General features: G+C 33.9%; 1 protein-coding gene and 1 pseudogene across 1 annotated transcript; both read right to left on the bottom strand.

Moving 5' to 3' along the window:
• Nucleotides 1–674, bottom strand: LOC143611635 (calmodulin-like protein 3 pseudogene; annotated as a pseudogene).
• Nucleotides 675–5,258: 4,584 nt separating this feature from the next.
• On the bottom strand, nucleotides 5,259–8,634 carry LOC143611633 (methyl-CpG-binding domain-containing protein 5-like). Its single transcript, XM_077085813.1, has 3 exons — nucleotides 8,279–8,634; nucleotides 5,722–5,832; nucleotides 5,259–5,629 (listed from the first exon to the last, which is right to left on the bottom strand). Exons 1-3 carry the CDS (start codon nucleotides 8,579–8,581, stop codon nucleotides 5,381–5,383), a joined length of 663 nt encoding a protein of 220 aa, XP_076941928.1. The 5' UTR covers nucleotides 8,582–8,634; the 3' UTR covers nucleotides 5,259–5,380.
• Nucleotides 8,635–14,398: the final 5,764 nt, after the last annotated feature.

The following is a 14,398-nucleotide window of genomic DNA, read 5'->3' as shown; positions in this document are numbered from 1 at the left end:
TTAATTTTGAGCCAAATGAGCAAAACCACCTGCTCTCATCATCTCTTTAAACTCACTAAAACTAACCTTCCCATCACCATCCACATCCACCTTCATAATCATCCTCCTACACTCCTCCACCCTCCTCCCTTGCTTCAACCCCAACGACTCGAAAACCGCCTTCAACTCTTCAACCGCAATATACCCATCTCGATTTTGATCAAACACATTAAAAGCATCCATCATATCCTCCTCCTCATTCTCATTCTCCTTACTATCCATAATCACTCTATACAACTCATCAAGCTCCTCAACATCCACACATCCATCACCATTTACGTCGATTTTCTCAATCATGTTCTCGAGTTGTACTTCTGACATGAATATGTGCATGCTTGTTAACGAGTCATGCAACTCGTGTTTGGTGATCCTTCCATCTCCATTTTTGTCGAATATTTGGAATATGTGTTCCAATTCCTCCTGGTTCTTCTTGCATGGTTGATCTGGCTGATCAACCTGTCGTGGACGTGACACGTTGTTGCTGTTCACGTCCATGACGTTGTTTTGAATTTGTTCTTGATGTGTTTTTGATTTTGGGAGGAAGTGTTTGAGGGTTTTGGGGAGGATGTAAAGGAAAGTTGAGTAGATGAGGTTGTAAAAGATGAATATTCTTGAGTAGAAGGCAGGCATATTGTTATTTAGTGTTAAGTGTTTAGATGTTGAACACAAATACACAATATGAAGATGTGAGTGGAGTTTATAAAGGGAGTGAGTCCTAACTTTGTGGGAGTTGGGAAAATGTCTTTTTCTTGAAATTGGATCCGTTGAGTACTTATTATTATTATTATTATTTTAAAATTTTAAATGGATCTCTTGACAGAGTACATTATAAATTTATTTATTTAATTTAATTTAAATTAAATTATAATATAATGAAATTACGGAAATGTAATGTTTATGTAACTTTTCGCCATTCGAAACAAAATATGAACAAATTTCGTTTATGTATAGATGAATTTGAGGGGTTTTATGTACATAATATACATATTTGTGTGTAAGAAGTCTAAGATTAAAAAAATGTGAACTATTAATAAAAAAACTAAACGAATTGATGATTTTCTTCCTTGTAATAATTTAGTATTATGTAATGAACCTTTTATGATCATTATATTATATGTATATATACATACATATATGTGAAGATTCATTTCAGAACCAATTATATATTAAGAACTGCAGTTGATACACTTGTACGTGATATTGTTATTACTTTCTATGCATTGTTATTGGTTCTGAAGTAATAAAAAATCTCGGATTATATGGTTGAATAAATGATATCCGTGTCAAGTGTAAACCCGTAAAACCTTATGACGCGTCTCATTCAGGTTCGTATGATTTCGGTAATATATACTTCACATTAACTTATCACGTATAACAATTCATATCCAATTATCCATTGATGGTTTATTGGTTTTCATGAATATTTGATCATTTTAGTTTTGATACATGAGCATTAATTTTCGTGTACTTGGATTTGTTAATACAGATACAAGCTAGTATGTAACTAATTATTAAATTAGGCGCAAAATAAATAATAATGTTGGGCAAAGCAAAGTGTGTCGTGGAGGAGTGTGATTAATATTATTATTAGAGTCAGATAGATTCCTTAGCTGTTTGCTTTCGTGGTTTGGTCTATTGATAACGCGTTTTCATAATTATTGCCGTTTGGTGAAATGGATTGGTTTCTATATTACTCCACCTTTTATGCCGATCTACCCGTTGTAATATCATTATATATATATATATATTGCCAATATTTTGTGTAGATAATAATCTCATTTTTAAAAGTCTCTATCAACGGTTCAACCTTTCGACTATTTTTCCTTTAATGGACCTCCTTTAGAAAACACTTAATTGCGTTTTGTGTTTTTTCGAATTTTAAACCGATGGTTTAGGGCTTTCGATCGGAAGAAAGATACGAGTCGACTGATGTGACACATATCTTGAAACAGTGATTCAAATGACTTGATTTTTGTTAATTGAAAATTCAAGCATCCGAATTGAAACATTGTTTTGTTGTTTGGAATTAAAGTATATATACGATTTCGAGTCGAGTAGGTGGTAGTATCTTGGTGTACATATGTGGGTGGATTTAAAATACGTTAATTAGTTTACATATATACGATTTTGAGCTGAGTAGGTGGGTGTGTGAAGCTCGATTCAAATTGTTGAAATACGCATCAAACTGAAACTTGATTGTACCAAATTTAGACCGGCTAAGTATACCGGGTTTTCAATTATGGATCACCATAAGAAGTTATGAATTCATCAGGGAAAACTCACGTGGCTAGCCAAAAAACCAACAGGATTAGAAAAAAATACAACTTACACCTGCGAAGTAGTCCACTTAAGAGATAGAAAGACTCCTCTCGCTAAGACTCTTGTTTTTAAAGTATTGTATTCAATAGCATAAAGATTTGCAAAATAAATATAAAAAAAAGTAACAAAAATAATATACTAATAATATTAGGAGTATTCTAAAAAAAATACAAAAAAGTTAAGAATACTATAGTTGATTGTATAAATACTCCTCACTACTGAAAAGAAGGGCGGATACGGTTCATGTGGTGTGCTTGACGACGATTTGGTGTATTTGGAAACTTAGAAATTTAGTGGCGTTCGAAAGAAAACCGACATTCATAGGACCATAGGTAGTGCGATTAGTGAAATAAAAGCACCAAGTTTCTTGTGGGTGAAAAATAGGTCTAAGGGGCTAGGTTTGACATGGGAAGGGTGGTGAACTTTTAATTTTTAATCGAATGTAAGGGTGTAGCGGGAGGGATATGAATATTGGGTGGTGTTGTAATTGTGTTCTTTCACTGTATTGGTGGACGTGACGCATCTAGTATCTTGCTAGTTTGCATGTTTTACGTGTATAATAATAAGTTTGGTTGGTCGTTCAAAACAAAATTACTATAGTTGATTATATTTTAAACAAGTAAACAATCAAACAAGCTATAGATAGATCTGGAAGAGTAGGATGAAAATAAACTATTTACTTTTCTTCTATCCCAAAAAAACAGAAAGACTGCTCTCGCTAAAATTCTCGGTTTCAAAACCTTTTCTTGGCATTCAAAGTATAATATTCAATAGCATAAAGTGTTGTAGAAGAAATCAAAAAGTAGCAACAAGAAATATAATAAGACCAAAAATATTAGGGTATGTTACAGGAAACACAAAAGGTTAAAGAAAACTATAGTTTATTACTTTTAAAAACAAAACAATAACAATAATGTACAACAAAAAAAAAATATAATAATAAAGGTTAAAAGCAAGCGTGTTTTTGGTGGTGTGTAGAAGCACATAACGGATCTATAATAAAATGTTGTAAAGGTGACTCCAAACAGCCGGCAGTTAAGCAAACGACCGTTAAAATGGGGCCACGCGTGATTTCATTTTCAATGACTTATTTTTAAATTATTATTACTTTTTATATATATATTTTTTATTTAAAAAAAAGAAAAATGTAATTTTCTCTTTATTTCAAAGTATACCACAAGTAACCGTTTAATAACCGATTTGAAATGCTCTTCAACCCTGTTTGTTTAATTAATCGGGTTGTTGGAGAACCGGGTAATGCACTTTAACGCTAGTGTTAAACATAATAAACCGGTGACTGAAAATGTCAAATTAATTAGCCGGATCTTGTGACGGTGAAGGAGATTGTTGACAATTGTATGCTTGAAGAGCATCTTCGGGATGATGTGCTAAGTGAGGAAGGATTTTAAGGATTGTCCTACAACCTATGACAATACACAGATGGTTGATGCTATGATTGGGGATGAAATTCGAGGGCATGAACACTTATATGCAAGACTATAGAAGAAGGGTTTAATGCCATACGTTGATTTTGTATACATTTGGTTTTTTAATAGTTTGTTTGGTGTTTTGTTTAACATCTCTCTCTGTTTTGTTGGTTGTTTGTCTTGGGGTTTTTGCTAGTTTTCTGTTAGTTCTTTTTATGAAATTTGTCGTTAAAAAATAAAATAATAATCAATAAACTTAAAGCGAAAGGTATCTAGGGATGTTCACGAGTCGAGCCAGGGTGGTTTCGAGCCCGAGCGCGAAATTAAACTGGGCAACCCAACTAAGGCTCTAACTCGATTTTGAAGTTAAACGAGATTAAGATCAAGCCAACGAGCCGAGCCTAGGTCGATTTTGGCTCGGTTACAAAATTGAGCCAACTCACCTCAGGATGTTTCAAATCAAGTTTTTTTAACTAGTTTTATTCGAGCTTTTATCGAGCGAGCCACGAGCCCGAGCTTTGAGTTTTTTGAACAACCCTATAAACAAACTACACTTGAGCTGCTCAAGATTGATTTGCAAAAAGCTTAAATCAAGTCAAACATAAAAAAGCTTATTCCAAGCTCTAAAAATTAAAAAAGAAGAAAATAAGTATGCAATCCAGTTTCACTTATCAAGCTCGAGTAGAATTCCAAGCTTAAATGAGTTTACTATTTAGATAATTTTACTTAAAGTATTAAATGTTATTATGATGAAAGTATAATATAAATAACTATAAATAACATGCATTATTTTATAACAAAAATCATAGTTTGATATACATATAAAATAATTATAAATACATTTAAAAGATTAATAAATAAAAATAACATATAAACTTAAAAAACTACATTAAAAAGATTAATAAATAAAAAATAACATATAAACTTCAAAAACCACTCACAAGCCAAACTCTTATATAATTTAATCGAGCCAAACTCGAATTTAAGTAAACTTAACCCAGGCCCATCTACACCCTTAAAGAACAACACAATAAATTTTTCTTAAAATTTGTTTGAGATTGCTAATTAAAAACTACCAACTATTACTTGCCTGTTAGATTTTGAAAACATGTTATTATATATTATTATAATAAACTTTAAACCAGAAAAATTCATTTCAGTAACAGATAATCTCGTTACCAGTTTAAATAAGCAATCTCAAATAAAGATGAGCTAGGTACCGAACCGGTACTAAAAGCAAATATCGGGAAATATCGGTACTAAAAACTCAAAAAACTTGATATCGATTCGGTACCGATACCCGTTTTTGCTCATCTTTAATCTTAAACACCCTCAAACCATCTTAAAAGGTTATCATGCATCAACAAAACTAAAAGATAAGAAACATTAACACCCCCCCCCCCCAACCCACCCACACCTCATGAAAAACAACAACAAACAAACATGTTGTATGCAGTCTTAACATCTCACCTTTCACTACTTTGTATTCAATCCAAAACACCATTAAAAAAGCAAAAAAAAAGGTGACCACAAACATTTTGCCTGTCAGATTTCACTAAGTCTATAACCAACTACTTGTACCACCACCAACACATTTAACTTTTGCACACATGATCAAAAACCGACGCCCACTCTTGCTTAGTTGCAAGCGGTATGCTCCAATCACCGATACTAGGAGACCAAACATCATCAGTTGCATAGCTCAAACTCCAACTAACTTTTTCCGGTGGATTCTTGAAGTCAAATGTGAAAGCAGCATGAACTTTCTTCCGTGCACTCGTCTTCTTTTTAGTAGCCGTAGAGTCCTTGTTAGCAGTCTTAGCGCTTTTGGCGCTCTTAGCACTCTGAAAAGTATTACAATTTGTGTATAAAATAATAAAATACAACTAAATGTAAATGAATAATGTAAAAAAATATATTTTTTTGATTAGCTTACTGCGTCATCGGAACTTGGAGTTGATGGCTTCTTTCGCTTGCTTCCAGTTTCGAGAAAATTCACCACTTCATTCTTTGACCGCAGGCGATGACCAGATGGTGAAATGTAGTACTGTTCAAAGGGAACATGCAAAATTTTTTTATTAGAATAAATATATGAACCTGATGCAAATATGTATATTTATGAAGCAAACTAAATAACAATTTATAGTTCTGAGATCAAGAATCACAAGCTGCACAAAATTACATGGCACGTTCATGACTTTTAGATTTTAGAATTCAGGAAAAATTATCATATTAGCATAACGAGTCAGATTCAGTTATCCTCTTGCAATCTGTAATCCGAGTGCTAAAATATTCTGTTAGCATGTACTCAAAACAATATCAAATGAACACTTTACCATGATAGGTAACTACCGCATACATATATATTGAATATTAACATCATTTATATTTATATTATACAATATCTGGATTAGCATCAAACAACTTAGTGGTTTTCCAAAACATATTATCCTGCAATCAAAGATGCAACCCCGATTCAAGCAACACACTAACTAGCATTTAGTTAACCCTTATTATCATATTTTGCCAAAGAAAAAACGACAGATACCTAAATGGAACTAAACACAACTTCATTTAACCTAAACCACTTAAAATCAAGAAAATTAATAGATCAATCAATCAATCAATCAATCATACCCAGTAAAATCCCACCGACAGCAAAGCTATAGGTAGGGTAAGAAAATTAATAGATAGATGGGTTAATTGTTTACGAGGGCATAATATATAAGATTTCACTTATTGAGCTAATTAATAATCTATGGCATCCCGAACCAACTACTGTCCATCGAAACCAAATCCAAGTAAATCTATACCATGAAAAGTTTCACATGGTTAATTAATAAATGACGAATTCACTTCGAAAAAGTGTCGTGTACTCGCACACCTGTGGTGTAAACACGCTATTGGTAGACATATAAAGCTATCTGACGTTACCAAAGTGTTTCATAAATACCAATAAAAGGGCAGTTTATCCAAACACGTTGCGACATTAAACAGACCCTGGTCCATCAATAACGTAACCACATGTGACGTGTTCAGAGAAAGTTCCTACATTTTTATCAATCACAATAACTTTGTGCAAGTTAGTACCAAACTATGTTGTCAAAAGCCCTTTGAACGCGCAGGAAAAGCGCCTCACTGCATCAAGGTGATTCAACGACCTTTGGGCAAGATTCTGGCCGGCTTCTAAAAAGATTCTGGACATGGTAAATTATGCAATTTTTGGGCAAACAAGTCAAACATCCAAAAGTGGTCTATAACTAGCCTAAAACCCTAAATCTTCTGCTAATTTTGCACCCATGCCTTCTCAGAGCAAGCTCAAATAAAATAATTTTGTATTCTATAAATCAACCATAAACTAATTACACATTCTATATAAAATGATTAGAAGCCATAACATGTATCTGCGCAAAAACCCTAACAACAACATTACTTAAATTCTGTGTTCAATTCCACAGATTTTTGTTAGATCGTATCTATCTCTGTTCTCAATACACGGTTAAAAATTTACTTTTTATTTATTATTTTTATTTTTTTGTAGTTATTTAAGTCAATACTCAAAATCAAATTAACCCGATAAAACCCCTGACAAAACCTGGAGAGATTAGAGTCTGGTTTCAGTTCTAGATCTAAAACTCTTAAACCCAAGAAAACCGAACCCCAAAAGCCAAAGAACCCCTCCTAAACCCCTAAATCTTCTCATTATGTCGGTATTCTAAAAATCAACCTTAAATATAATTACACATTTTAACACGGAGTATCTATATCTGTTCTTAATTCAGATATTTTTTATTTTTAGCATCCTAGGTCAAATACTCGAAATCTAATTAACCCAACCTGATAAAGCCTAAACCCGAAAAACCCAGGTTAGGTTTCGGTTCTAGATTTATAATTTTCAAATCCCAAAACCAACAAAAAGCCCTAAACCCTAAATCCTCTGCTAATCCCTTCTCATAAACCATCCAAATTAAAAATTTTCAAAATCACCCTCAACTTAATAATTACCAATTCAAACCCTAATTCCCAAAATCAACCACCCTGTCAAATATTAAATTTTTTTTTTTTAGTTTTTAGATCAATTACTCGAAACCTGACTAACCCAACCCAATAAAACCCGCAAAAAGAGTCACATTTCGGTTCGAAATTCAAAATTCTCAAACCTGAAAACCAACAAAAAAAACCCTAAACCTTAAATCCTCTGTTAATCCCACCTCATAAATCACCTAAATTAAAATTTTCCAAAATCAACCCGTTAAAACCGAACCCGAAAAACCCAGGTCGGGTTTCGGATCTAAATTTAAAATTCTCAAACCCGAAAACCAACCAACAATAAAAACCCCTAAATCCTCTCTTATTAACCCTTCTCATAAAACCATCTAAAATAATATTTCCATAATCAACCTTAACCCAATTACACATTCAAACCCTAATTAACACATATCACCATATAACACTAACAATAATAATAATATTAATAATAATAAGTTACCGACCCTGTCAACAGTGCCCAAAGTAGCCCCAGAAGCCCGTTTCTTCAATATCATAGTCCAATCTTCCGGCAGCCACGCCGGGCGGCCATACTTCTGCAAAAGAGGATCTGGGTCAGTGTCCGTTTTGGCCGCCGTCTCTGGTTCCTTCGGATCGGCTGTTGTCCCGTTGTTCGGGTCGATGAAAGACCCGGATCCGAGAAGCGGGTCGGGTGTCGCAGGTGGGTCTTCGGGCTCCGACGGGTTAACGATCGGAGCTGGTGGTGGTTGGTCGTCGACGGAGATGGGAGTGGTGGTGGTGGTGGACATGGTGTGGATAGCGAGAGGATGTGTTGGAAGTGATGAAGAAGAAGAAGTGATGAGTTGATTGGTTAAAGGTTTATTTATAGGAGGGAGTGTAAAAACATAACCTAAAAAAGAAGATATAATAAGATTTCAAATTTGTTAATTTTTTTCTAAAAATGATTATCAAATTTGAAACTCATTATGGTGTGTGAGAAAGGTGTTGTAAAAATCGGTAGGTGATTCTCGGGATTTTCAGACTGATATGGTAGTGGTTAACGACTTTTGCGACATTGGTCGGGAGTAATGATGAGCGGGAAATGAGTCTGGTTCTAGAAGTGGGTTTGAAGGAAAACACGTGACGCTGGATTGTAAGTTAAATTGAATAAACAATCTTGTTTTAATAGGAGAAGATGTTGATCGTTATCTGCTATTAATTGGGTTTGTAAAAACCGGTCTAGACGGTCGAGTATTTAATGAGTCATTCTCGAGGACTCGTAAATTCTCAGTCGACTGACATGGCAACGCCTATCGGCTTCTGCAACATTGGTCAGATCTCAGAAGAAACGTTGAGGAGGAAACGGGTTAGGCATGCAAAACCAATCAGATTTGTCACATTGTAACTCGTGATATATGTTTATGTAAAATTTTCTAAATAGTGATATAGAATTTGGAACCCATAATGATGTGTGTTATGATGCATTGTAAAAAAACGGTCGAGTACTTGATGAGTAATCCACGATGACCCCGCGTAATTCTCGAGTACTCATAAATCCTCAGTCGACCGACCTGGCAAAGCCTAACGACTTTTGTAACTCATAAGTAACGGTGATGAGGAAATGAGTCAGACCTGCAAAACAGTAAGATTTGTCACAACGTAACCCTGGATATATGTTATATTTTTGTTGTTGTTGAATAAGGTCGGTTATCATGTCTAGCTTATGGATATATAATCTGGACTCAGGTCGGGTATAGTTATAGAAGCGGGGTTGAAAGAAAAGTTGCGAGACACTATTGTAATGTAAATTGAATTAAATTTATTGTTTAAAGGGTAGAATATAATTATGTGTATCTAGTGTAAACTATGTTGAAATGTGTTTGAATCACATATCATGAACTATTAACATCAATGACTAAGTAAAGATAATTATACCAAATCAAGATCTAATCTATTCATCATGAAAATGGTAGTTTGACTATATGAAAGTAAACGTTACATATTTTGTCTTAATTTGAAACTCATAATGGTGTGTTAGAAACGATGTTGTAAAAATTAGTCTGGGTGGTTGAATACTTGAAGAAAAATCCTCGAGGACTCTCTGACTGTTTGGGTTGGGAATTTGCAAATCTTCAGTTGATCGACCTAGCAACGGCTAGCGACTTCAACAACCTTAGTAAGAAGTAAAGGTAAGTAGGAAACGGTCTAGAGGGTTTTAAAGAAAACACGTGACGCTTGATTGTAAGTTAAATCGAATAAACAATCTTATCTTGTTTTAATAGGAGAAAATCCTAATCATTATCTACTATAAATTGTGTTTGTTCCAATCACATATCGTGAACTAGTAACATGAATGACTAAGAAATGATAACTCATATCAAAATCTCACCTATTAATCATGAAATTGGTAGTTTGAGTAGATGAAGGCCAATGTTAAAGATTTTGTCTCAATTTGCTATATACGTGGAATCGGACCCATCAAACTCTATTAAGACCTGATTTGTGCACTTTTGGTCGGTTCTAGATTCGGGTCTGTTGAAGATGAGTTATTGGGTATTGGGTAGGTACCGATATTGAAGGCAAAATTTGAGAAATACCAGTATCGGTGCCGAAAACTCAAAGCTTGGTATCGAATCGGTACCTGCACCCTTAGTCATAAGTTGACAAAAAATGATGGAATTTGAGTTATTTTACGGGTGTTAGGGTTGGTCTTTGCTAGTGTTTTACGCAGAACTAAATTATTTAACATCGAGAGGGACTGAACCATTGTAATTTTGAGAAAGAGGGAGAGGGATTTAGAATTGGTATTGAGTTGATATATATATATATATATATATATAGACACACACACAAGCTTTTAGCTTGCATGTCACGCGGGTTACTTAATTTTTAATATATATATATAATCGTGATTATATAGTTTTCTTGTATAATGTGTTTAGGTGTCTATGTAAACATACGTTTTGTATTAAACTCAAAGCTTTTATATATATAAAGTATGTTTGTAATTTAAGTTTAGTTTGTTTTTTTTTTCGTGTATGTTTATATGGTCTTGGCCACGGTCTTGTTAGGTTACGTTTGTTCAAATATGTCCGTTACCTTTGTACAATTATGTTCATTTATGTTCTTGAATACTTGTTCATTTAAATTTTATGAAAACGAACATTTAACCCTGACTTGTATTAGAGAGCATTAAGATTGAAAACTAAATCAGACATGTATAAATCTAAGAGAACAAAGTATGTTAGCAATCTGCCACCAGCCTCAATCGTTCTAGACCTGGAATCGAGTTGGCATGATGATGGTGGTGGTGTGAGTGATTTTTTTAAAAACTTTTTGAATGAAAGCTTTCCGATCATATGCAACAATGATTTTTAAAAGGGTTTAAATATTATTAACTTTTTTTGTGTTTTATTATTAATACAATATTTTCCCTTTATATTTTGCTACTATACTTGCAAGCTTCCATAATTGAAAGTAACAAACGCGCATGTTATTGTTGTGTGTGCGTTATGCGTTTGCAATCTAATATCTCGAATTTGAAGTATAATACCAAAAACAACTTCCAATACTCTGAAAGTTTAGCTATTAACAACAAAGCGTAGTTTGTAAAGCGATATGAAATCTAGTCTTAGCTTTAACTTTTAACAAAGTGTAGTGTAGTCTCTTTGTAAGTTAGTATTACAATTGGATCAGCCGTCTTTTTTTAGCTGACATGTCACCCATCGTCCCCTATATCCAAAGATGTAGCCACGTTAAAGATTTTGTAATAGGATCATAAATGTTGTCAGTATTGCCATGTTTGTTCTCAATCTGTCATCACATATACGCACATAATATTTCATATTCAAGTATAAATAATAATGGATTATACTAAGTTGCTAGATATGATTAACTAACAGTGAAGAAAGTTAAGGTTGTTTTTTATGTTCACTATAAGATACTAATTAACCTGAAACTACTTGTTATCCATTGGTAGCTCGATTTCACGTATGAAATGTATCCAGAGTGGGAGCCTACTGTTTTAAAAGAAAAAAAAGGGGACGCAAAAGGGCAATGGGATAAAATTCATGTATGCAGTTTGACTTTTCTGGTAATAGAATCAGTTGACATCAATTTATACCAACTAAATTTGATCATATACACTAAATTGTTCTATAGTTTAGCTGTTAATTACACAATTAGAATTGATTTATACCAACTAAATTTGATTATATACACTTATGGTATGTTTGGTATGTGGTAATGGAATAGATGATGGTATGGAATGAACGTGGTAATGTAATAGACAAATAAATGAAATAGAGCATTAACATTTCATTGTCATGTTTGATTACCATGTAAAATGGAATGATTAATCATTTTATTATTATTAGTAATAATAAGAAAATAAAAATAAATAATATTAATAATAATAATATGAATATTCATAATAACTAAGTTTTAGGACTCTCGTGCTGCAACGAGATCATTAAACCGAATAAAAATAATCGTAATAATGTTGATGTATGTATGTACGTTGTTTATTATTTATATAATAATAAACAAAACAATAATAAATAATTATATAATAATGATAATAATAATAATAACTATAACTGAAAAATAATAATGATTATAATATCATTATAATTATATAATAATAATGACTGTTGACTCTTTTGACTTTTTCATTTCTTAAAGAAATGAAAAAAAACATCCAAAAAATAATGATAATCCTAAAAAATGGAAGGAGTTTCATTCATTGTGGAATAATCCATTCCATTCATTCATGGTAACCAAACAAGTTTTTTTTCATTTCTTTGGAATGTCCCATTATATTCAACCTTCCATTCTTCCATAACAAACACTATATTATAATTACCTGGTATTAGACATTTTTACATCAATGAAATGTTACCTAACATAATACCCGGTCTGAGAATAACAAGCTCTTTGTCCGAGTTGTGACCAGCACACTGAACCATGTAAAACAAAGAAATTTGACAATATTCCAACTTTGGCCCTACAGAAAATGACATCAGTTTGAACATCTATTCGACTCATTTATTAGAAATTCGTATTAGACTCGATTAAAAAATAACTGCCCTTAAAAAGGATGATAACAAAAGTTGCATTTTATATGGTTTCAAATTAGTTTGTTCGGGTCAGAAATAAAACTTAACATAAATCAGGCATGCTTACATTTTTAAAACTTAGCGTTGTCCAAAACGAACCTGTCCCGACCCAAATTACATAGGCATACACGTACGGGGTTCAGGTCGTGTTCAGTTTCGTTTCATATTTCATATTTCAAGTTTATGTCGCGTTCGACCAGCAAACTTGCAAGCACAACCCATTACACACCTCAAAGAAAAACTCAACAAATCAAACAGGTCATGTTTGTGTAAGTTCACGAATATATGTGTGGTGTTTAGGTTCATTTCGTGTTCAGCTTGTACTTGGATGAGTATATATAACTTCAAACTAAACCCGTTTCGACCGGTTCAAATTAGTTTGTTTGGGTCAGAAATAAAACTCTACCCATATAAGCCCATCTTACTTTTTAAAACATGAGAAATTCCAATTTGCCTCCCTGAAATATATCGTCGGGAGACAGAATAGCCACTGTAAACGAAATTGCGCATTTTGGACGCCTGTGATATTTGGGTGGGGCAATCTGTGCCCTTCCGTCATATATTTCCGTTAATGACCGTTGAGAAGGAGGGTGTTTTAGACTTTTTACAAATACAAAATTGGCGGGTCAGTCTGTGCCCTTCTGTTTATTATTTTTTTTCAAAAGCTTGTAAAAACCAGCTTGCCGGGAAAAATGGCAGTCCGACCACCGGGTATTTTCTTCTTCTTTCTTCCGCCGTACTCCTCCCCTCCTTTCATTCTTTTCCTTACTCTTCTCAACTTCCTTCCTCCAACACCATCCACTATACACACACACACACACACACACACTTCCGTCTCCCTTCATCCATCGTAGCACCATACACCGTAGCCACCTCCACCATAGCCACCATCCAACGTAGCCACCATCCACCGTAGCCACCTCCACCGTCGCACCCCCCTCCCGTTTCCACCGGCGTACCCCGGCTTCTCCCCGTCGCACCTTCTTCCCGTCTACAATGGTTCTCACCATCAAGTGGAGCTTCAATCGGGCTCTCTTTTGAGTCCCGATTGATGTGAATCTCCGATTTCGGGTTAAAATTTTGCTAAAAAACGGGCCGTTTTGGTTGTTTTCGGGTTTAAATTTTGCTAAAAAACAATTCGTTTTGGTTGTTTCGGGTTAAAAGTTTGCTAAAAAACGGACCGTTTTGGTGGTTTTCGGGTTAAAATTTTGCTAAAAAACGGGCCGTTTTGGTGGTTTTTGGGTTTAAAGTTTGCTAAAAAATGGTTCGTTTTGGTTGTTTCGGGTTAGAAGTTCGCTAAAAAACGGGTCGTTTTGGTTGTTTCGGGTTTAAAGTTCGCTAAAAAACGGTTCGTTTTGGTTGTTTCGGGTAAAATTTTGCTAAAAACGGGCCGTTTTGGTTGTTTTCGGGTTTAAAGTTTGCTAAAAGACGGTTCGTTTTGCTTGTTTCGGGTTAAAAGTTTGCTAAAAAATGACCGTTTTGGTGGTTTCCGGGTTAAAACTTTGCAAA

This window comes from Bidens hawaiensis, unplaced genomic scaffold (genome assembly GCF_021521415.1).
Source record: "Bidens hawaiensis isolate Kalapana, Puna unplaced genomic scaffold, B.hawaiensis_p1.1 tig00031815_1, whole genome shotgun sequence".
Classification (NCBI taxonomy): domain Eukaryota; kingdom Viridiplantae; phylum Streptophyta; class Magnoliopsida; order Asterales; family Asteraceae; genus Bidens; species Bidens hawaiensis.
Note: the sequence above shows the minus strand (reverse complement) of the source record. Positions and strands in the feature narration are given on the sequence as shown.